Genomic DNA, 24351 nt, shown 5'->3' with positions numbered 1-24351 from the left:
TTAAAGATACCATGCTTAAAGTTAGGGCCATGGTTATCTGCTACATTGAATTTGTTAGCGCCCTCTGTTACATTCAGCAACAGAATATGGTTCTTAATTTTTCAGTGTTAGGGGTTAAATTTCATCTTCCTTTGAAGGCAGTATTAAAACTTCCATTAACTTCAAAGGAATGAGGATTTCTACAGGAAAATCATCTAGCTTATGTGGAAAATGCAAAACGCCTATTAAGATGATCTACACTTGAAGGAACTATTGAAGAGATGACATGAATTAAATGAATTGTGGGAAATTATGGTAGCAAAGTTTAGTTTCAGTATACATTTTTTTGCTTTCATTAAATTGGAAAAACTCCAAATTCAGCTCAACTTTGAGAAACTTTATTTTCCTTCTATGTACATCAGGTAAATTAGAAGTACTTTCACTAAAATGAATTGTGCCATTCTCACATAAAATGAGTTGGCAGAGCTAAAAATTGCTCAGTACTGAAGGCACTCCTTTTTAGATACATTCCCTGTACAATGGTCTGCATATTTAGAGATGTATTTTGATATAATGTAATAAACCAAAGTAGTTTAGAATATTTTCTTCTGCTAAATATTTTTACAGCAAAATAATTTTATCTTATGATGCAGTATAGCTTGGGTATCCAACATGTAAAGAACCATTAGTTTTTAGGAAACGCACCTAATTAAACAATTTGCAAAGATGAAAGCAAAGGTTATTTCCTTCTCTTTGCAAAATGTAGGCATATGAAACTCCATAAAAGCTAAACAAGAGATGTGATAGATAATGCATGTTGACATGCAGTCTCCAGCGAAGTCCCATTCAGCTGGCTTGACTGTCTTTTAGAACTGTGTTGGTACCTTGGTGCCCCATTCAACACCTTAATTCAGCAGCGAACTAGAGGACTTTACAGTAAACTAAAATACTATCCACAGCCTGCACCTATTTCTATGGATTTAAGTGTGACAGGACCAAGATATGCAACACTCTCCACACTCTTTAAGCAGTCACTGACATGGCAGGCTCCAACCAAACAGAGCTACAGGTGTTTCTGATCTCTAGGCATCCCAAGTCCATACCTGCAGAAGACACCTTTGCTCTGTCACCTCCTGTATGCTGTTTTCCCCAGGAAGGTCGCTTACACACATGGGCTGTGAGGGAGACGCAGAACACTGCAACGAGGTCCCTAACCCAGATAATGAAGATCAGGAGCCCAGGGCACACTTGTGTGCTCCCGCAGGACATTCAGACGCAGCCACAGTGCTGCTGTGCTGCAGGCCCAGCCTTTTCAGCAGCGTTACCGGACTGTCACTGCCACATTTGTGTAACGTGGCTGGCCAACATCCCTCGTGCTCCGAGCAGCTGAACACACCACACACAGCACGCTGGGTGCACCATACTGCTAATGCTATGGTCATGGCCATGCTGGATGCCATTCTTCTCTGGGTACCTATATTTACCTTACATACTTGTAAAAATGAGCTGTTCCAGCATGACATCTTTGAAAATTAGACTTAAATCCAAAAACTTTTGTTTTATTGGGTAAGTCTAACCAAACCAGAATTATTATGAAAAAAATGGGCAGATGGAGTTCTGACCAATCCCTTCAGACTATGTGACAAACTTTTTTTTTTTAAAACTGTCCAGCTGATATAAAGAGCACCCTGCATCTGCTAGCAATAGTGAATGACTTCACAGCCTACTTCCTTCAGAGAACGGCAACTTAGAGAAGCTATTGATTCAAAACAAAACAAGAAAACCCAACCCTCTTCTGGCTGTAAAAGAAAGTAAGAAATAGGGAAGTCCCACAGCTGCACCACTTAGCTGACGTTCAATCTTATCCTTCTTCAGAGGACTAAAGAACAGACTAGCCTCCCCGATAAAGATATGTTTCACAGACCAGTACAGGCCTGGTTTTGCATTAAGATTTTAACAGCTTACACTTGATAAAAAAATCTTGACATCAGGGTAGCATGCCTTTGTTACCTTCCCTTTTTCATCACTGAAATTGCTATTCATTTTATAGGTTCCTGGTCATTCAGCTGTCTTGCCTTGGAAGCCCCCAGAGCCCCTTCTGAAAACAATTCCTTGATATCAGGCTAAGTACATTGGTCCAAAATCAGTAAGCAGCTATTATTCAGGGCATATCAATTTCTAATTAATAACTGCAACTGGTAACTTATTACTGGCCCTGTAAATAACACTTTAATATAATAACAAGTAGTAGCGTTATCTATTAAATTGAATAAGCCACTGGATACCCAGCATCTAGTTTTTCATACTGCTACTTATTTCCTGTGTAAGTGTTGGTAAATTGTAGCTGAATCTTAGATTGCATGTGTAGATAATGAGTTTAAGATCTGTTCCATATTGGAATAATTATGTTTAAAAAGTATCTGTAATACTTTGGTAGAAGGTGGTAAAGAAGCCTAAGTAAACTTTTTTTTAAGACAGGAACTGCTATTTTCTATGGCTGTACATTTTCAATAATAATTGAGAATAAATATTAACATGGATAAAAAGTGCTCTGGTTTCTTAGCAAGAGGATTATTGTCCTAAAGGAGATCCAGAAATCTGTTTGTTTGTGTGAAGTGGTTGAATTTTAGTGGTATAGGCTTCCTTCTTATTTTATATTGTTCCATATTTGCTTTTTCCTTTTTAATAATAATTATGATCATGCTATTAAAAAGGGTAAAGGAGACATTGGCAAAGTCCTAAATGTGAAGGTAATTATCATAACCCAACAAGTTTGCTTTTGGTAGTGATCTGTTACACATCTCCATTGCAACTTGTGTCTTCTCATAGGTTTCATATCAAGTACAGGGTTTTAATCCATAATTTCAAACTACTTAGTGATCTGAACCCAGCCTGTCACCTTCAGGGTGAAGATCTTCAGTAAATTCATTCCTTTGGCACAGTTTCATTCTGTGTTTTACAAGAATAAACACATCTGTGCAGATCAAATGTTCTCAGGGAAAGTCTGAGAACCCAGAAAACTGTCCCCAAGAGTGTTAAAATCCTAGTAACAATCTTTTCATAGTGCGCAACAAGTTTTTGATTTCTCACATTATGTGAAAAACCTTCCCATAAATCTATTATTGACCAAAGGAAAAAAACAAAAACAACCCCCCCACCACCCTTTTCCTCCCCTTCCCCTAACAAAGCAAAACATTCCATTACCTTTACCATTACACCTCAGGAGAGGATGAGAGAACCACCAACTTGTGACTGATGGTAGTCACACTACTCAATGTACTACTGGAAGACACCACTAAAAATTGTTTAAATAGAGAAATGATGTAAAATTGACTTACGCTTATTCTCCTAGTGTTGATAGATGCTTATGTCAAAACCACATAACAGTATTCACAGACCATACAAGTGATATACTGAAGGACAAACTCATTTAATTCATGCATCAACTCAGCACAACACATTTTTGATCAATACATTCCAGTAAAAATATGGAAATACAGAATAACTTACAGAATGTATTTTAAAATATTTTCCTATTTAAAAACTCAAATTTTAGAGCAGTGAATTTTTGTGGCTACAGGCTATCCAATCCTCTTGTAATGTCACTCCTTAAAAATGAAAGCCAAGAACGCATTCTGAAGTCTAATCGTTCCTCTTGACCTTATATATAAATGCTGCTGAGTCATCCTTACTTGTAAAAAGAAGATAAAAAAACCCAATAAATATCTATGCTGCATCTGAACAAAAATACAGGACAAAAATAATATTTTAACTTTTTTATTGCTCAATATCAAGTAACCTGAGAAAGTTAAAGTCTCTGAAGCCAGACTACCTTCAAGTTAGTGAGACAGCATCACTAATGTAACTCGTCTGTGCTGCAGCAGAGTAACCTAAAGCACTTCACTATCACTCACCTAGGTGGACTTTTTAAAATTAAGTTATTCCTGTTTTGCTTTCTTCATGCCAGCAAGTAACGCATTTTCAGTGTCCAATGTAGTAGAAACTGTATAATATGTATGAAACTACTTGAAAGGGAACACATACAGAAAATACATCCCCAAAGGGCTGTTTTACAATTGGAGGCACATCTCTCTCATTAATTTGTTGGAGGTACGCATATTACGTCCCTTCCCTAGCTGACCTTTAGGAAAAAACACAGATGCTTAGAAAGGAAATGTGTCTTTATAGTGACATTCCTATTTTTAATCTGTTGATTTTCTCTGTGTGAAAGCAGATGTTCTTAACAGCATCTATCTAGAAGCGTTTAAAAATATGTTAATAACTGCACAGTACATTTAAGCTTGCATGTAAAATATTTAGTACAAGAAACTGCCATTATATAGTAAGTTTTGGATAATGCAAGTTGTTTAATTATAATAGCATTTTGTAAGTTTAAACAGCAACAATATTAAATACAATAGAGATTTCCTTCCATTTCTAATTCTGTTTTAATCATGCTGAAGTCTTACCTTTTAATTGTGCAGTCTTAAATGTGGTTTTAAATAACATATTGGCCTGCTCAGTGGGTTAAGCTAAACAAATTTCTAAGTTTTTTTATTATCAGTAGAACTTTATTTTATCTCAAGTTGTTCATCTAACATAGAAATTAAATGTTTCCTTATACAAGAATGTTTTATGATCACATATGTTGCCATACACAGACATCCTTAGTCATCCTATGATGACTATTTGCTCTGTATACAATTATACAATATGTATACAGCACTGAAATATGGTATAAAGAGGTAGCAGACCAGGAATCTCACTTTAAAAGGGCTTTTTGATAATCTCCTCATACTGGATTTAAAAGGAATGTTGCAAAAAGCTAAATATGTTTTATTAAAAATATATAAAATTATAAAATTAATATATTCTTGGTAAAATAAAATACTACAAAGTGTGATTTTTTTTTTCTGTCTAATTACCATCTGAATAGTCAACATTTGACATCAAATGCCTACTGAGAATGAATATTTGAGACAGATTTTTGGACTATGCGGATGTTGTATGGCAACTTCTAAGGCAACATGAAAGTCCTTATCCAGAGTCCAAAAATGTAGGGAGACCCTAAAAATGTAGCAGAAGCATTTCCGCACACTGATTTCAGTAGTCAAGTTTGTGCAGAAATGATTCCACTAGATTCATAGAGTACCTTTTTGAGGCAACTGAAACTTGTCACTTCGTAAGCTTTTTGACCTTTTCCAGCTCTTCTATAGGCTTCCATTTCTGATGGATTGTTAATAGCTGGAAGAAATACAGAGGAAAATATGAAAGACAGATTAGCAAAATCCCAGTAAGCATTTATTCCGCTCTCAATAAAATATTAGAATTTTTTCCTCCTATATCATTCATCAACTTGAAGAGAGTTTTCTGATAGTTTTAGTTTTCCTTTTGAAAGTAAGCAAAAATAAAAACAATGACATATTTAATAATTTGTTGAACAAAATTGCTTGATTTCAAATAAATAATAATCTGATATTCCCAAATAACTTTATTTTACTTATCCTAGATGCTCTACCAAACTGAGATTTTTTTCCTTTGGGCTGCAGTACACAAAAACATTCTTAGTCAATTTTGAAAGTCCTGACTAAGGAGAGTGTGACCAGCTTTGCCTCTATACTCCAAATTTCCACCATTATCAGTGGAATTGAGTAAATGGATGTCGCAGCAGCTAACACCAATCGGAGGCAGGCCAGAAATTCAGGACCCAACAGAGAATGATATAACAGCTGAATTCCTATCATTAATAATGCAGGGAAGATACTTTACATAAAAATAATGAATAAAGCAATTGGTTCCACTTTTAAATAGAAGTAAAAGTCAGCCTTACATTTTTTCCATTAATATTTTGCTAATTCTTATATATTTTAGGTGTAATTATATCATTCATTGTACTGCAAACAATATACAGTCTTTGCACTGGCTATATTACTCATATAAATTACCTTCTGAGGCTGAGCAGGATCTATAGCTTCCCAAGGTTCTGGATTGCCAGTTTTGTTAATGCTTTAAGAGAAGATAAAGAAAACCAGGTTCTATGTTTTAGGGCCCAGTCTAGCACATGTTTTCCGCATTTGAGTAGACTATTGTCAGTAGAGCTATTCACATAAGTAAGCACAAATTTATGTGTTTGGGCATTCTTGTTTTACGTTCTGCCTGGGAATCTGTCATGTTTCTTCACTTGCAGCTTCCAAAGCACCAAACATACCATTATTATTTAAGTATAACGTTTTGGTATAAGTAAAACAAGCCAAAATTCAAAATTGAGTAAAGATTCACATAAAATGTAATGCGATTCTTAGCCTGATGACTAAATACCCATTCCAGCTCCCTTTAAGTAAATATAAAAACTCCCAAAAGTTTACTGAGTGTAGGTCTGAGCTCTAAAATTAGCTAAACCATTAAAATATTAACTTAGAATAAGTTCACATTATCAAATCTTGTTCTTTATATACAGATCAACAACATGACTGCAGAACACCTAAATGTCATCTACCTACTTGATCATTTAAAATTCTTCATGAGAATGTTTAAAGGCCACTACACCTAAAGCCAAAAATAAATTACGACCTATTAAAGCAGAAGTCAGGAAATAGGTTGGACTACGCTACAAATTAAGTCATTTCTTCAGTGTTTAGACTCTGCAGGTATCTTAGTCTTCCCTACCACTACAGGGCATCCACTTGGATTTTTTTTTTTTTTTGTACAAAACAAGATGGTCAAATACCTCCGTTGAAAAAGGGAATTAGTAAAAACGCCAAGCAACATGCATTTTGCTTACATCACATCGGATTTGCTGAAGAGGGAATAGATGGAAGCAGAGATAGCCCCAAGTGCCGCAAAAGACACTACTCCAACTAGGGGAATAAGCTGAAAGACAAAAAACGGAGAAGAGAGCTGGAGAACTGGTCACCGCGGCCGGGGAGCGCCGAGCCGGGAAGCGAGAGGCGCAGACGGGCAGGGGGCGATCGCCGGCCGGCAACCGGGCGCGCCGCCTCGCGCCCCGAGCGGCAGCCGCGGGCACCTACCCGGCCGCCGCCGCGCCCCGGCGGGGGCGACCGCCGCCTCTCACAAACTTACTTCTTTCTTCGCCCTCAGCAGCTGGAAGAAACTCATGTTCGCCATGGCAGCGGCTGCGGACCTGGAACAAACGGTCCGCGGTTACCGACGGTCCGCGGTTACCGGCGGTCCGCGGTTACCGGCCGCCCCCAGCCCCGGGGCCCGGGCACCGCGCCGCGCCCCCGGGCGTCGAGCCCCCGTTACCTGGCGGAGCGGAGACGGGCCGGCAGCGGGGCGGCGGATGTGCTCCGCGCCTTATAAGCGCCCAGAAACGCCTGTGCGCACTGGCGGCGCCCCGGGTCACGTAGGTGGGGCCGGACGCCCGCGGCGGGCGCTGCGCCACCCACCGCCTGGCTCCCCGCAGCCCGCGGCCCGCGGCGGGGCGCGACACGGCGCGACGGCGGCGCCCCCTGGCGGCCGGCGCGGGGGGGCAGCGCCGCCTGCTGGGCCCCGGGCGGAGGGGCCGCGGCCCGTACACGGGGGAGCAGCGGGTGCGGAAGGGCCGCGAAGGCGGTGGCGGGGGGCGAGGCTGTGCATGGGGCAGGCGTAGGGGCGGCTGCCCGCCCGCTTCCAGCGTGGCAGCGGCGCTGAGGGGCCCGGGGCTGTTTCATGCTCACACCAGTCCGGCTCCCTCCACGGCCATTTTGTAGACTTCTTGGGGGTTGTTGTCCTGTCATTGTGCCCCAGTGACGCCCACTTGTTTCCCCCTTCTCTCTGCAACTCTTTCCCTCTTTGGTATGGTATTCCTCAAATCTCCCTCCTCCATTCCTCACGTCTTTGTCTTGTCACCTTCCTTCTTGCCTGTCACCTAAAGAACAGCATACCGAGGTGAACACGCAGGTAGGGCCGTGGCCCACCTCTCTCCAGCGCTTGGCAAGGATTGTACAGTGACCAGTAGGGGGGCGCCATTTCACTCTGTCCCCTCTGCTACAGCGCTGCCTAGTTTTGCCCAGGCCCAGGCTCCTACTACCCTACACACCTCCTAGCACTTCCCCTTGCCCTTCTCTGGAAAAGGCTCCTTCAAGGCCAGGGTCAGAATAGAGGCAGATGCTGCCAGCAAACTGTTCCTATAGATCTATTTCTCCCCTTCCCTGTGGAAGGCAGCAAGAAGAAGGACAGGTGGCCTTTACCGCATGCTCCCTTGGTTTCACCATGCTCCCCCTGAAGCAAGGGGAAAGGGCAGCGCACAAATCAGCTCTCTTGGTCCTTACAGGGAACAAGCACAGAAGGTAAGAAGTGTCTCTGAAAGGACAGGGTTGGCCCTGATTCAGTTTGAAATGGGTCAGCTGCCAGCATCATGCTGTCCTAACAACGTTCAGGGCTCATAATTCTAAAGCAACAATCTCAAACACTAGAGCAAAAAAGGAGAGTTACCTTGAAGGTCTCCACACACTCACCCGCACAGCTGCTAAGAAACTATCTTTGCGTATTTTTTTTTAACATTTAATCAATGGAAATACATGACACTGGTCTTCTTAGTGCCAGCAACAGTAAAGCAGCACAATAGTCTTTCTTTAGGAAGCGAGGATCCTTGCTTCCTAAATTGTAGGATAGTCCTTTCCTAGGCTAGAAGTTTGCCACTGTTTTTGTCCTGTGCTGTCTTAACTGCCATGGAACTTTCCTTCCATGATCTGGTCTCATTGCAAACCACACTGCAGTGCAGCCCCCAGGGGCCCTGGTTGAGCAAAAGAAGTATTTGTTGATGAGTTTGTAACTTAAGGTTTTGTATTTCATCTGAGGTTATCTTTGACAATGAAGTATCTCTTTCATAAACATTTTCATGGGGAAAAGGAAAAAACAGTTAAAATTTCATACCGTGGTAAGTTAAGACATTTATATATAGAAGGAAATTATATGTGTATCTCTGCCTTTTAAAAGATGGCCTACAAGAATACATGGAGAATGAATAGTTGTGAGGGAAAAAAATGCTGCAGAAACTTTTATAAAACAAACTCCCTTCTACCTCAAAGAATAAATTACTAGTTTATTTTGGATTGTTTGATTCCAAACTTGCTTAGTATTTACTTATTTACTCAGTTCAAATGTTTGTACAGTAAGTGGTAGTTGTTCTAGAATTATTTCCCCCGCATCCATGGCCCCCCCACCCTGCCCAAAGCCCCACACCTCAAACAGAAAACTCCCAAACTTACAACAAGATAGTAAGCACTGACAACTGTTTCATTAGAAGTATATTTTGGAATCTGCTTTCCAGAAAGAAAGCTTGTAGATATGCACATATATATTTTATTACATGCAGCACAAACTATAGAGGACTTTTTCCTCATATTCCACTTTTTTTTTTCTTTCAATTTTAAATATTCAGTGCACTTTGGAGACTTCACAACATGTTTTCAAATTAAATATTCTTATTCTTCCAAGGTTTATACTGAGAAGAAGGAAATCTACAGAACCACTTTGCTGTTCCACATTGCTCTAAGCCCCTCCATTACCAGTTTCATCAGATACAAAGACTGAGATTTGCAGTATCACTTTCTTGTGCAGTATCACTTTTTAGTACTGTACTTACAATAACATTTCACTTGTGACCTCAATACTGAAGAATAAAGTAAAATCTCATTTGCTTTGGCTCGGTTTGTAATATATTTAAAAATACTTATGCTGCATCACTTTTTTGATTCAAGAGGTGAATTTCTGATTATAAAATTTTTCATAAAAATCCAAGTCTTTGATGTTTAAGGATGGTTTTACAGTCCTCAATGATTTTACAAAGTGCTCATGTTTAACAGTAGTTGCTTCAAGTCCATTCTCTTGTAATGCCAACAAAGCAGCCTTTAAGGAAAAAAAGAAACAACTTGAGTGCTTGCAATATTTTGTGCAACTTAATGTTACAAGTATTTTAAAATATTTTAAATGAAACCAAGTTTTAGGTAAAGTATCTGAACACAACATTGTACGATTTATGGTTATATATGAATATATACATATCTAATAAGATTAGTATGCCTTTTTTATTCACTTATTTGATTGGATTAGACAAAGTATCCTTGATCCACATTTGTGGATTTTCTTCCTAGTCTCCTTTCTTAAATATTTATCTCAAACGTTTATGGATTGCTCTCTCCTTCAGCTTTTTTTTCTCTCTAGCCTTGATAGTACATACTAATTTCAACTAAAAATGCTGTAATTGCTTGCAGTACACAGAATACAATTTATCTAGATTTAAGCTTGGATTAGAAAGGGTTATGTAAAAATAAAGGGCAGTATAGTTCCTTATCTTCTTCCACCAGTAAGGTATTGAAGACAGCCCTCATACTTACTTGAGTTTTTTATTTAAAGAATTAACCCATGTTCAGTTCTTCTTTTGTATTCATTTTTATGTTTTCATTACAACTTGTGAAAAAAAATCTGTACTACAGATGACTGGATAACATCTATGAGATAAGCTGTAAATGAAAACTTTCAAAAGTAATTTCATAGATTGCCAGGAATATTCCTTACCTCCTTGCACAGATTTTCAATATCAGCTCCAGAGAAGAGGTCTGTTTGGAGCGCTAAGTCTTGCAAGGACACATCAGTATCTAGTGGAATCTTTTTTGTGCAGATTTTCAAAACAGAAAGCCTTTCCTATGAGTTGGTGCATGTTATAAAAGAAAATAAGAAGTAAACCAATAATTACTCTCACTCCAAAGCACTACAAAACTTCAAATTAGAAGAAAGGAAAAATGAATGAGAATACCAAAATCAGAACTCTTTTGGTGGAAGAGCGAATAAAATGCTATTGATGGAAATGATACTTATTCTGATAGTTATCTAATATGTTAGAAGTCTGTTGTTCACAGTAACTCAGTAGTTTATGAAACCACAGTATTTTAGACTGAAATTTTCCATATTTGGTCTGCTTTGGGTCAACTCTCTTTTGGAAAGCTCAGTACAAGCACACCACCCTTGGGAACAGGGCCTGTGAAAAATCTTAAGTAAGGGCAGCCAGCTTGCTCTGGTACTTCCTAAACAGTAGCTTGACTTTGCAAAAACAGTTAAAATCTGTTTAAACAACTGTACATCATCTGTAATAGTATACATACATCAGTTAAAGTGTTATAGATATTTAAATTACTTTTCTTAAAAATCTTTATATACCTTAGGTTTGGTGACTAATCTTTAGTGAATCATTCATCAGTTGTTAAATATAGGATTATGCCCCCTTTGCACTTAAAGTATGCCAGCAATTTGTACCTCTTCATTTAAAGCCATGTATGGATTTACAATACATCACCTTCAGGTCTGGAGGTGGAATATAGATCATCTTGTCTAGCCTTCCAGGACGCAACAAAGCATCATCCAACATATCTGGTCTATTTGTTGCAGCAATGATCATGAAGTCACTGTTCAAAGTTTCCTGAAACTCTAGCTGAGTAAAGAGATTATATAAACAAATTGGTGAAATATGGCTAAAAGATAAATATTTATCTTAAGACATTAGTTAACCATGGGAAGAAAAAAAAAAAGCATCTCCATATGTAGTTATTTTTCTTTCAATACTAATATTTTATTTTGCTTCGGGAAATGAAATGCCTTGGTACAGGCCAGACCAGAAAGAAGAAATATAGTTAATATCCATCTTGGTAATAATAATAAATACAGACTTTTCTTTGGCCATAGTCTAACACAGAAGATCAGTATCCTACAGTTCTACAATTGCTTCATTTTTTACAAGAGTGTCATTTTATGAAGACAGAAATTTAAGTATACAAAAGCTAAGAAGTAAACGTTGTGAACAATTCACTGAGAAGTCCACTTGCAACTTCTTGTATAAATAAGAAGTAACTGATCATAGCTGTCCTAGTTTCATATGAAGTACGTATGAAAAAGCGTTGTAACTGAAGTAGGGGAAATGCTTATAAAAAGTAAGTTCAGGAAGGAACCTTCATAATAGTAAAAATGGCACAATTAGTCCAAAAATATTCCATTACTTTCAATCAAGTAAGAGGATTTTTGTGACAGATGAACAACTACTAGCAATGCTCATTAGGCTATCTGGGCATTTTGTTCAAACAATGCCCCTCCTTCGCCCCTCTCAAAAAAAGTTTAATTGAGGAACTGTATACATAAAAATGGCTAACAGCCTAGATGTGGCATGTTATAAAAACTAGAAATAAAAAGATTTAAGATGCTGTTCTAATCTGTCAAGCTTGACGATTTTAAGTTTAAAAAGTGTGAATGCCAACAACTAAAATTTTTGCAACACCATAGCAGTTCTTGTTCTTTTTTATATATAAGAGGGAACATAAATACCTTTCTCTCCTCATCACTTTGTTCCTGACATTCACCCTCAAGCTGTAGTTTGTTTCCTCTTCTTTCTGTGACTTTCAGTCCGATACCATCCAACTCATTGAGAAGAACAGAAAGAACTCGCTCTGAGACACCATGACCAGTTTTACAGTGTGATCGAGATCCCAAGATAGAATCAATCTCATCTAGGAATATTATTGCTGGAGTATTTGCTCTTGCTTGGCGAAAAACCTTTTTTGGATTCATAAAGTAAAATGTTAATGCATATTCTATTCTGCAAAGTGAAAGCAGCTTATACACCATATTTTAACTACTTAAAAGATACATTCCTAGTATTTACAAAGAATCATGAGAGCCAATCAGACTTAACATTTAGTATAGGCAAACTACGCTTAACTAAGTTCTTAAGTCAACTGAAAACAAAAGGGTAGAAAGACTTCCAAGTTTAAAACTGGTATCACTTCAGAGCTAGATTCTCAGTTTATATAAATGTGAATCCATAACTTATTTCTGTTTAACAATCAGATGAGTTTTACCTATAATGTTTTTGATCATAAACTTCAGACCTGACTACTAGTTTATAAATGTCAGAAACAAACTATAGACTTCATACAATTTAAAAACTGTACCTGAGACAAAATCTTCTCTGAATCCCCAACGTAAGGTGAGAAAAGGTCAGCACTGCTTACAGAGAGAAAGGAACAGTGACAACTTGTGGCCACAGCCTTCACCAGCGTGGTTTTGGCACACCCTGATGGCCCATAGAGAAGAATACCCTTTGGATGAGACAGGCCCATCCTAGCAAAAGCCTGAGGAAACTTCATAGGCCACTCAATACTCTGTCAGTACATAAAAAAAAGAAACATTCTCAGTAATGGAACTAGAGTTAAGATGCAATCAATAAAACAGCTGAGCACAATATTTTCTCTCCTTGATGCAAACATTAATTTGAAATCAACACAGGCATACTAATTTAGTTCTCCTTGGGGGTGTGGATGGGTGTGTGTATATATATATATACACACACACATGTATATATAATGTATATGTGTGTATACACATACACACGCGCGCACACACACAAAGTAGTATCAGACAATATTGTCAGAATTACCTCTCATTTCCTCTCAGTCTGAAACAGAACAAGAGGCAATTCCTGAGAGATAATGCATAAGAGCCACCTGTGGCTACAAATTCAGGAATATATTGCTGCATTTTTTTCCGACTACTGGAAAACGTGCTATTTTTTCCATGATACTATGCTTGGGGTTGACATTCTGTTTAATGAAACTTACAGTCACAAGATAGAGACCACTGATAGGCTTCTTATTACAGTGCTTGTAGTTTACTTCATATATTATAAAATAATTTAAAAAATACAATCTGTAAACATATTATTTGCAAGAGAATGTGTGTCCATAACAGAACATACAGAATACTCTGGAGATGGTTATTAGAAACTAGTTTTTTATTTAAATGCATTTTATACATTACCTGTTTTAACTTTAGTTTCACTTCTTCAAGACCACCAATTTGCTCCCAGGTAACAGGTTTACACTCCGTTAGTCCAAGAGAACCTCGAAAACAGGATGGTTGAATGTTTTTAAAAGCTTCTTGGAAGCCTGCCATGTTAATCATTATTTCAGCTGAATCCTGAAGAAACCCACATAAAACAAATAAGCAATATTTTATATAATCAATGATTTATCATGCTCCATTAGTATGCAAAATACTCCACAAAAGGCCAAATGCAACTAATAAAGAACCAAGTTTCTGCCCTAGTAAGTTTACATACTGTACACTTGAACACAATTATGTAACACAAAGCAGAGTATATTCTAAGTGCCTTTTTTTTTTTAATACAGGAAAAAAAATAACAGAAATTAGTGTTTTAGGAAAAAACAATACAGTTTTCTCTAAGTTATGATTATGCAGTGATCTAGCAAATCAAATAGTATGTAATAACCCTGAAACCAGCAGCTGATTTCTGGATTTTCTTGATCACAAATAAAATGTTCTCGCTGACTATAACATTCATTTTCACAATGTACTGTAGAATGTAAGGCACCTCATTTCAAACAGCATAAAGATGCAGTTATTAAGAACTACAGATTTAATGACAAAACTAAGATGTATTTGCAAGGGAGCTTGCTGTTTACAAAGCAAATAAGCCATCTGCTAGTTCATTATTTCTGTTTGTCCATCTACTACTTTCTGGGATACCAGGCTCAAATTATTTTGGTTATCTTGAATATCTGTACAGTATCTGAGGGAGATGGAAGTTCTAGAGAGAAAATGATCCCTTCTTTCCACCCCTGAGTGAAGACAGAGGATTCTACCATTGCCTATAGATGCTCTGGCTCCACAGATTTTGCAGATATGGCTTTAAATTTCTGCTCATCCACATCACCTTCCATAGACAGAGAAGCACAGCAAACATAATCCTCACAATTCTTGTAAAAGTCTGAATAAAGACAGAAAGAATATTAAGAAACAGCAATTTCCACTGGACATGGGGCAGTTATAACTGTGTACCTTGTGTTTATAACTTCATGTTATGTCTAGCCATGCAACCCAAATGATAAGTTATCATCACTAGCAGTTATATATATTTTATATACATACATGTATATGTACATATATGTATATATATACATACGTAACAACCTAAACTGTAATTTGCAGTGATGGACTACTACAGTTTAGTCAAAAAACAACCAAATATTATCTACTTTGAACAGTCCTAAACAGATGAAGAGAGTAAAACCTTCTGCAAAGCTTTTTACTCAAAAAGGACAAAACAGTCTCTTCAGGTATGAACTGAAGGTCACTCGCAAAACTGTATATTTACAAACTTGCTTATTTTCAGTATTTTAATTTCTGAGTTCTTCAAGTTGCTCAGCATTTCAAGTAAAGCAGATTATTAATTGGGAAAGGGTGGTACATATTAATAATGACATCCTTCTTGATTAATTTGCAGCCATACCAGAGCACTTTGGAACACAGCCTGCATAGCAGCTTCTCTGCAGAGTGCTGTAAGGTCAGCTCCAACATACCCAGTTGTCATTTCTGCCAGTTTAACCAAATCAACATCTGAAGAAATTGGCATACTAGATGTAAGCAACTGCAGGATGGATCTTCTCTGCAGAAGTGTTGGTGTTCCAATAATAACCTAAACCAAATATAATAAAAAAGAAATTAAGTAGGTATTTTGCTATATTCCTCTCATTTTATAGACCTAGACAAGCAACTTTTTCTCTATACTGCTTACAGAAGATTCATACTTCCTTATACTGTGATTAAATAGTTTTACAAGAAACTAATTAGCAGTTCTCCAGCACTCTGACAATAAAAAAAAACACTATACAAATGACAAATATTTAAAACCTCTTTCATTTACACTTATCTTCCAAGGGAACAGTGGTTGTGTAAACAGTCATTCATAAAACACCATCAGCCATCAGTCTATAAAGTCATGTTTTACAGTAATTTAAAAATAAGACTTAGCACTGAAATAATACTTTCCTTGCATCATAAGGGCTGAACTAGATGATGATTATGTGTGCTTAATAATATGCACTATGTAAAATAAAAGTCAGAAAGAATAGCACCTTGAAGGATGATCCTGTGAATCTGTGCTTGTCTCGCTACAATTCTTAGTCAAGTAAACTCAAAGATATGAATAAACAAAAAGTACTTCAATAACACTGGAATAAGGAAGCAGATCTCTGAATCCAAAAGAAAAACAATTAGGTAAGTGTTCATACATTATTAAAAACTTGGAAAAATACCACCATAAAATATATTTAAACAGTTAATAAACCTTGTAAAATAATGAAAGTTTTAATTGTGAATGCATTAAAGAACTTTTAAGTAGCTTCCCCCCCCCAAAAAAAATATAATTATTTTGATTGTAAACTCCCCCCTCCCCCCAAAGGAAGGTATGGAATAAACCAGGTCTGCTCACCTCTCTGTCAAATCTGCCAGGTCTTCTCAGCGCAGGATCTAAGGCATCAGGCCTGTTTGTTGCTGCCATAATGACCATCTTATCTTCACTACCTACGCCATCCAGTAACGTTAGCAACTGAGCAACGATACGATCTTCAGGAGCATTGTTTGAACCTCCTCTCTTTGGGCACAAAGAGTCAATCTCATCAATGAAGAGAATGGTTGGTCCGTCACAGGACATTTCTCTGCCCTTTTCAAAAACTCTTCGCAAATTCTCTTCGCTTTCTCCTGGTCTTGAACCATACAGGGCTGGGCCACTGATGCAAAGCAGATAGGCACCTACTTCTTTTGCTACTGCCTTTACCATAAGGGTTTTCCCTACACCTGGAGGGCCTACTAATAGCACTCCATTAGGGACAGAAAGTCCCAGCTTCTTAAAAGTTTTTGGAAAATGGAGGGGCAAATCAACCATTTCTTTCAAAGACATTCCCACATCATCTAGTCCTGCAGCTGAAACTTTCCCAGCTTCTTCTGATAAATGCCGGTACCATTCCAGAGTGATGACCTCTTTAACTTTTATACTTGTTTGAGGGGTTACTAGTCCAGCTTCATCTGTCAAAGGGTCTACAGAGAGTATTTCAATATACACCACTGGATTTTCAAGAGCTGGCGCAACTGTAACAGTGTAATGAAGTGAAACATAAATATTTCTTAGCAGTTCTTTGATTATCTCCTGCAACACTCCTCTGGGGGTAGACTTTTTCAGCGCAGAGTTCTTAAGGACTACTCTCACAGTCGCTTTTTTTAACTGATGATATGCCAAAAGCTTCAGCTGGTTGACGTTCACCGTGAGATTTTTTAGCTCCCGTGTAGTTAAACCCGCCGTTTTGCAGGTCAGATCGACCTGCAGGTAGCCGTCTGCCAAATCGTGCCTGGGCCAGGCCGTGCACAAGCAGCACCCGGTGGGCAGGGTGACGCGCAGCGGGGCCCCGATCCTGGCTCCCAGGGAGGAGAGGGCGGCAGGGCCCATCCTGCACCTCTGGGTGCTCTCATCGCCCGGATCCGGCGGGAGCAGCTTTAAGGGCGCCACCTCCATAGCACGCGTCCGCGGCGCGCTCTGCGCAGGACGGGGAGGCAACGCGCGCACAAGGGCCCCGCCCGGCTCCCCACTCACCCCCGCCTCGAGCCAGCGCCCTGCAGCCGCTCCGCGCGCGCAACGGCCGAGCCGAGCCGAGCCGAACCGGCCCCGTCCGGTTTGGCCCAGGCCAGGAGAGCCTCCCCCTCCCCCAACGGCCGCGGTGCGCGGAGGGCCGCCAGCCGCGCTGCAGCGCTCCCGCCGCGCCTCCCGCGCATGCGCTGCAGCGCGCGCACTGACCCCGCCCCGCCCCGCCGGCGCCCTCAGCGGCGGGGCGGGGCCGCGCGCGCTCGCCTCAGCGGCTGATGGCGCCGTTCGGCTGTGGAGGGGTGTGAGCCCGCCGCGGCCGTGAGGTGAACCCACCGTGGTGACAGACCGCCTAGCTTTAGGCCCACCTCCCCGCTTCTTATACCTTCCTCCCACAGGTCCTAGATGGAGTGATCTTCCCCCCTAATTGCCACCCGCTTGTTCTCCGCAGAGCCCGTCTTTACAAGGCTCGCTCGCCTCCTTTGATCGTCTCTTCTCAGCTCCTGGTAGCGCTTCTTAAACGTTTTCCCAAAGGTTGGGCTTCCTCTTTCCCGTGTCTCCTGTCAGCGTGCTCCCTGACACAGGGTTGCATCTTGCTCGTCAGCGGTTGGGGTTGGGGCAGCAGTAGCTGCTGGTTAAGAAAAGGAGGTGGGGAGCCACGCGCTTGTCTTCAGAAGCTGCTGATACAAGTAATCAGGACACAGAAATTTATTCAGCAATGGATTCGGTAATGTGCTGCTCTGGCAAATCTTTAATCAGCGTTTAAGAAAAGTTAATTGTATAACTCTTTGGCCTACAGCCTTCTTAAATTGTGCAGTAAATTATGCAGTGCTTTTGTAAATGCCTTTCAAGTGATCTCTCAGCATTGTAGAATACAAGATAGAATCACAATATTTGAAATTTTAGTATGTATATAATATTATTCTTGTAAGGAGCTTCATTGTGATTACAGTTGCACATGTACTTAATACATACAAACTTCATTTGAGACCACATACTTACCGAAATTGGGTTCTCAAAAACAAGACACCAGTCAGAATCAGTTACATCACAGACAGAATGCTGGGGTCATGGTTTACATCCTAAATAAAAGCAGTCCAGTGTGTATTATGAAGACCTCTGGAGGGGGAGCATAACAAAAATTTTTTCATGATATCCTGCTTTATCACACTCCTTACTGAACCAAGGGCTGTAGCCAAAATATTTTAGTAAGCCATACAAACAGTAGGCAATGTGAACAGAGCCTGTTCAGCTAATTGCAACTGCTGTATAGGAAATCAGAAGAAAGGTGTAGGCCTGAGCAGTGTGAAAAACAGCCTTCTTTTTTTTGCCTAAATACGTGCAAAAGGGCCTATGTATTGTTTCTTTTCAGTTCGTGAACAAATTCTCTCCTTTCAGTGTTTGTTTTCAGTTCCTTTTTTCCTGGAAACTTGTCAACTTGATGGTTTTTCACAGCATATTTTTCTACTGCACATTGTATACAAACATTCATATGGAATATACAGACATATTTCGTGTTTAGTATGGGACAGAGTGCTGAATATACAGGCAAAAGACTGTAAGGACCTTTCATTCCAAGAAAATGTATTTTCAAGCATATGTCTTTTAAAACGTATTCTCTTGTTTTTTTCTTTCCCTCAAAGATTCTCATACTTAAACATAAGTGCTCTTGAGTGCAAACTCAGTTAAAGAAAACAAACAACATATTCTATTTAAAATGGCAGACTTTGTTTCAGAGAATTCCAAAGTGTAAGTGGTAGATCCTCTGCTTGGTGTTAAAAGGTTGTGCTTAGGAAAAAAAAGTAAAGAAAAGGGCATATTTGAAACTGGGCTCTGTGGTCTATATTTGTATATAGTTGTTCTTTGTAACAGATTTCTTGTAACATCTGGAAAATCTGGTTTCTGACAAGAGAGAAACATACGCAAAACCTAATCTGGAGTGACAAAGAATTCCAGTTATTAGATTTGTTGACATTACCTGATATTGGCTTTAGTGAGAGCAAGTTTAGGTCCTCTTGTTGATTTTTTTAATGATGTATACTGGATGGGATGCTTTGCATGAATCCAACCATTTTTTTCCATTTAAAATTTATCTCAGTACAGAGAAATGCAGATTAAATGTTTAAATGATAAGAAAATATCCCCCCAGCTCAGTAAAACAATAATATCTAGTTCACAGTGTCTTTTCTATCAGTATATCTTATGTCATGGTATAACAGTGGAAAATACCAGTATTTTTACATATGCGAAAAGTGGGAAACAGTTTTGGGGTATTGTTGAAAGTTGTGTGTACAGATCAAGTAATCAGGATGTGTCTCATCTGTTCCTTTTCAGAGAAGACCATTGTTAGTGTGGCTGCATTATCTAGCAAATAAAACAGATTCTGATGTTTTCAAGTTATATTTCCATTGATCTTGCCATTTGACTTGATGTTGTATTGTAACAGTTTGTTTATATAGGTTCTGATCTTAGAATGACATAAAGATGTTCCACCAAGAATCTAGTTTAAACTGTTTGTCAAAAAAGAAAAATGTTCTAAACAGTTTTCTTATCATTCAGTAGATGGCAGCTGATCTTCAAGAATGGCTGTATTTCTCCCTGCAGATCTGTTAATTTCAGAGGAGTAGTCATCAGTTCTTGGAGAAATCGAATATAATCCAGCATTGTCTTCACTCCTTTTCAACAGATGGTTTCTAAAATCAAACTGAATAACCAGCACAGTGAGTGTTCAGATCATTTTCAGCTTCATTACCATTCCTGCTTTTTCATGTTGGGTTTGTTACTGTTTATTGCTGGAGAAGAATGTTCCTTTATTCTTTGCTTTCATATTTAGTGGGCCAGGTTTGCTTCTTTTTAAGGAGAACTTGCAATACTATAAGAAAATTCCAAAGAGAAGGAATAGCATTGCTATTTTTCATTTGGGTATACCTGTTGATTTTAGGTAGAATAAAATACTATTCATCATTCTGAATTTGTTATAACTCACAAATTAAAATAACTGTGTCTTGTTAAGATAATTCTCTCCATACAAAGTAAACGATGTATAGCTGATTATGTATTTGATAATTTTGACTATAGTATGTATCAGAACTGATTTTTTTTATTAAAGCTCTGTCAAATTAACAGTGGCTTTAACATGGATAGATGGCACATGTATGCTTTAGGACAGAGTTTTAGTGTGTCTGGAGAGTTATGTAACCAGCTATTAATTCCACTTATCCTGGGTATTTCACATTTCAAACACCAGGCTCAGTTATATCAAAACTTCTTCATAGGTAAATTGTAAAGACATGCTTAGAGAAGGAGAGGAAAGAGGTCTTGAGTACCTGCATGTCTTATGAGAGACCACCCTCAATGCGTTTACTTCATTTTCCAGTGGGTGTCCAGTCTTGCCTCTTTATACAGAAAAAGTTCCCATTGCAGTTGGTGGGAATTCTGAATGTGCAAGCATGCAAGGCAGACCCTGCATTTCTCTGTGGAAAATCTGGGGCTGCTGCCAGAAAGCTCAGGAGAAGTTGCTGCACCTCAGATAATGTTCAGTCTGCTTCTCTGCTGGAAGTTATTGGCCTCACTGCAGATTCTTTAGAAAAAATGTGTGTCTGCACTTGAATCCTTCCTTTGCAAAGTCTGTTGTCTTACCTTAAATTGCCAGGGAAAGGATTTTATGCTAAGACACTGCATTTTCATGGGAGTGGCTTGAGGCCCAACCACACACTGCATTCTGTTGACACTTCTTCAGAGGTGGTAACCTTTGGAAGAAGGGAAAAATGGACAGCTGCAGATAATAATTTCTTAAACTGTCACAGCAAAATTTGTCAATATTAATCTTTAGCACTTTTTGTTTACTCTTAGAGATTCTTGGCCATCTGTGTTTCAGCATATCATTCTTCTACTATGGAACTTGTATGGAAAAATGGAGTATTTTTTTTTATTTATGCCCTATGTTCTATTGCAAGAGTAAGTTGGTTATGCATACAACACTTTGTATTATTATAGGTAGAGGGAAGTAGACAAACTGTTTAGAGGAAAGGATTGATATAATTTGGTTTATTTAAGTAGAGTCTGTGGAGAACCTAGTGAAAATATACGGATGTTCTTAATATTGAGTATATTCTGGGACATTGCAAGCCTCTGTAACGATGGGGAAGGATTTTCTTTGGCCTACAGTGGCCTACAGAATGTGGCCAGGCAGAATGCAAAAAGAATTTCAGTCACCAGAAGGTAAGTAGCCAAGCAAAACTAATGTATAATCCAGTGATTCACTAGATCTTATTTTGGATATGCAATCTGGCAAGATGCTTCTGTGGTCTTCAATATAGGAATGAGAGAAGACTGTGGAGAATTACAGAAGGACTGTACAAGACTGAGGGACTTAGCAATAAAATGGCAGATGAAATTCAATACCATAAGCATGAAGAAATGCACAAGGGGAAGAGCCATCTTAGGATCACCTTTATAGCATTGAGATAGATCTATAAAAATGTCAACTCAGTGCTTGGTATGGTCAAAAAATCAAATGTTAGAAATTACTAAAAAAGGAACAGAGAACAGAACAGAAAACATCTCTGGGCCACTATGTAAATTTGTGGTTCACTTGTACATTAAATATTATGTGTGTTTCTGATCCTCTTACCCCCAAAATCTGTATTAGAACTGGGAGAGACTCAGAGAAGGCAACAAGAATGATCAAAGGTTTTGAAAGGCTTCAGTGCAAGGAATGAATGACTAAAAGTAGACTGTGGCTCTTCAGTGTGGAAAAGAGAAACTTTGAGGTGAATATGTGAAAGATCTGCAAGACTGTGATTTGCATAGAGACAGTGGGTAAGAAATGCCTGTTGTAAGTGACTCTTCCAATGGCAGAACAACTGAAGCTCTTCAGACCTGTGTTCAAAACAAAAAGAGGTGATTCTTCACACAGTGGGTGTTAGACCTGTGAAACTCCGCTCCCGGATGTTGTGAATGCAAAATTGTATGTAGATGCTAGGGATTTCCTAAGTGTATCCCAGAAATATTCCTGATGATTTATTCCTGTGCTTTCAGGGAATTTTCTTGGTGCATCCAGGAATCTCCTCCAGGTTTTCTAGGAATATTCTTTGATGTTCTAGGAACGGAATTGTCTCTATGCTTTCTAGAAATATTCCTGGTGCTTTCCAAGAATCTACCCAGAGCTGTCTAAGAATTTTCCCCAAGCTTTCCAGGAATTCACTGTCTGCTTTCTAGGAATTTCCACCAATCTTTTCTAGGAATTTACCTCCTCTTTCTATGGATTTCTCCCAATGGTTTCTTCTACCATTTCAATCTTTCTTTTGGACTGCTATTCCTCCATATGTATTAATTTATATTTGTCCAATTTGATTTTTATGACGGATGTAGCTGTTTCATTTAGACAGCCTGTGGCATTTATGTTAGGCCTATAAACTGACAGATGATTTTAAGTTTAAGGGAAGGAAAGATGCTTTTCTCCATTGGGTTTAAGAGTTAGCAGAAGTTGCTTTAAACATCAGAGCTTTTTTGCATAGTATTCAACTTTTATTTTGGGTTACACCTGTTTTAGTTTCTCTTCTCTGCATTCATCTGAGATTTCTTCCTTTTTCAGTAATAAAGCAGAAAAGTTGGTTTCTGCCTCTTCCAACTTACTTCTGCCAATAATTATCCCTAAAATCAGTATGTCTGTTTCTAACATTTTTTGTTTTAACGTACTAATTTTACCTTTGCAAACACTGCAATGACGTGTTCTTCTGAGCATTTGATGACTTGGGTAACAAATATCTAATTACAGCCAGAAATGTTGAAGATATTTATGCAAAAAAAAATGTAAACTTGGCATCTTCTCTTTGTTTGTACTACACTGTTTTAAAGATGATTTGAAATAAACCCTGTGAGATTAAACTGAGAGATTGTGTTTTTTCCTTCAATGGCTTCATGGTCACTACAGAAGGAAATTAAAATAAAGCCATCTTTTGTTCGGATACAGGTTGCTTTAGTCATCTTGGCATAATTTGTTCAATAAGATATAATTTGCTTTATAATATTTCATAAAATAAAACATTGATTTTGTGTGTTGTGAGCACCACCAGATTTACAGATGTTGGTACACCCAAAATGAGAGCATACAAATTTCAGTAACTGACTTTATGAAAACCTGAACTCTTTATCCATGCAGGTAGTCTGAGCATACATAGGAGGACCAGCTGTTCCTCACAACTTGAGTAAGCTTGTACCAGTTTCTAAAATAAGGAGTAGAGCAGTGGGAGAACTTGAAAGTCCATAGATCATAGCATTTCCTTCTTTTAAATCATTATGATTATTGTATTAAGTAACTCTTGATTTCCTTTTAACCTGAGAGTTTATACATATCTTCAGATCTCCATCATCATCCTTGCAGTGCCTGCTTTGAAAAGCTGGTTGAAAAGACCAAAGCATAAAGTACTTAGGTATGAAACTTGTTGTTCAGTAGAACTTCTGTTTTCCCAACCAGAACTTAGTCTGAAAAAGGTTTAACAAAATACAATGTTTTTCAGACTTCTCCTCGTCTATATCACAGCTATGTATTGTTATTTCTTTTCTTTCCTCTGTCCAAGTCAGATTTTCTTTTTTTCCTCTTTTGTGAGTCCCTCATATATTTCTCCTTCCTTCCTTCTGAGTGAATATAATTAGGCTTTTAAGACCCACCCCCCCATGCATCTGACCCTATTCACTGAGGCCACTTGGTTAACAAATGAAATGATAGAAGGACAATTATCCAGAAATTATTAGGCAACACATTCACACCCACAGAATTCTTTGTAGCTGTATAATATACCATGTAATAAAAAGATGTATTAATACTATCTATACATGCATTGTATTAAACCCATAGCTTCAATATATTCTCAGCTTTTTAGAGACAACTCATAGCCTCTGCTTCTGAGCTATTTAGGAAAGGAAATTGAAATACAGCTCTCAAATCTTTA

General features: G+C 38.6%; 2 protein-coding genes and 1 long non-coding RNA gene across 9 annotated transcripts; 1 reads left to right on the top strand and 2 right to left on the bottom strand.

Moving 5' to 3' along the window:
* Positions 1–3388: 3388 nt before the first annotated feature.
* Positions 3389–7356, bottom strand: CUNH15orf48 (chromosome unknown C15orf48 homolog). 3 transcript variants are annotated; one of them, XM_026060675.1, is made up of 6 exons: positions 7243–7356; positions 7060–7120; positions 6761–6849; positions 5925–5985; positions 5132–5223; positions 3389–3666 (listed from the first exon to the last, which is right to left on the bottom strand). In XM_026060675.1, the coding sequence occupies exons 2-5, from the start codon at positions 7102–7104 to the stop codon at positions 5155–5157; spliced, it is 264 nt and encodes an 87-aa protein (XP_025916460.1). In that variant the 5' UTR covers positions 7105–7120; positions 7243–7356; the 3' UTR covers positions 3389–3666; positions 5132–5154. The 3 variants fall into 3 exon arrangements, with proteins under 3 accessions (XP_025916460.1, XP_025916459.1, XP_025916458.1); XM_026060674.1 differs by having other exon boundaries at positions 3389–3670; positions 7243–7355; XM_026060673.1 differs by having other exon boundaries at positions 3389–5223; positions 7243–7354.
* Positions 7357–9209: 1853 nt separating this feature from the next.
* On the bottom strand, positions 9210–17558 carry SPATA5L1 (spermatogenesis associated 5 like 1). Of its 2 annotated transcripts, XM_026060661.1 has the most exons (8): positions 16256–17332; positions 15275–15460; positions 13783–13941; positions 12918–13127; positions 12292–12519; positions 11273–11407; positions 10498–10623; positions 9210–9828 (listed from the first exon to the last, which is right to left on the bottom strand). In XM_026060661.1, exons 1-8 carry the CDS (start codon positions 17330–17332, stop codon positions 9676–9678), a joined length of 2274 nt encoding a protein of 757 aa, XP_025916446.1. In that variant the 3' UTR covers positions 9210–9675. The 2 variants fall into 2 exon arrangements, with proteins under 2 accessions (XP_025916446.1, XP_025916447.1); XM_026060662.1 differs by lacking the exons at positions 9210–9828; positions 10498–10623 and having other exon boundaries at positions 11290–11403; positions 16256–17558.
* A 91-nt stretch (positions 17559–17649) lies between these two features.
* Positions 17650–24064, top strand: LOC112963497. Of its 4 annotated transcripts, none has more exons than XR_003252618.1 (3): positions 17650–17724; positions 17797–17932; positions 20003–24064. It is a non-coding gene; the product is annotated as an uncharacterized LOC112963497 (long non-coding RNA). The 4 variants fall into 4 exon arrangements; XR_003252617.1 differs by having other exon boundaries at positions 17656–17932; positions 20003–20118; positions 20775–24063; XR_003252620.1 differs by having other exon boundaries at positions 17656–17932; positions 20003–20118; positions 21251–24062.
* The last annotated feature ends 287 nt before the right edge of the window (positions 24065–24351 follow it).

This window comes from Apteryx rowi, unplaced genomic scaffold (assembly GCF_003343035.1).
Source record: "Apteryx rowi isolate R43461 unplaced genomic scaffold, aptRow1 scaffold_17, whole genome shotgun sequence".
In the NCBI taxonomy this organism is placed as follows: domain Eukaryota; kingdom Metazoa; phylum Chordata; class Aves; order Apterygiformes; family Apterygidae; genus Apteryx; species Apteryx rowi.
The sequence above is the reverse complement of the archived record's forward strand: the minus strand, read 5'-3'. Positions and strand labels throughout refer to the sequence as shown.

Coding starts and splice junctions, on each gene's coding strand:
- CUNH15orf48 (XM_026060675.1), bottom strand. CDS start 7,104: ATGGCGAACATGAGTTTCTTCCAGCTGCTGAGGGCGAAGAAAGAA. Junction 6,850..7,059: donor TGCTGAGGGCGAAGAAAGAA/GTAAGTTTGTGA, acceptor TTTGTCTTTCAG/CTTATTCCCCTAGTTGGAGT. Junction 5,986..6,760: donor TTCAGCAAATCCGATGTGAT/GTAAGCAAAATG, acceptor CTTCTCTTAAAG/CATTAACAAAACTGGCAATC.
- SPATA5L1 (XM_026060661.1), bottom strand. CDS start 17,332: ATGGAGGTGGCGCCCTTAAAGCTGCTCCCGCCGGATCCGGGCGATGAG. Junction 13,942..15,274: donor CTGTGTTCCAAAGTGCTCTG/GTATGGCTGCAA, acceptor GGGTTTCTTCAG/GATTCAGCTGAAATAATGAT. Junction 12,520..12,917: donor CAGAGAAGATTTTGTCTCAG/GTACAGTTTTTA, acceptor AATCCAAAAAAG/GTTTTTCGCCAAGCAAGAGC.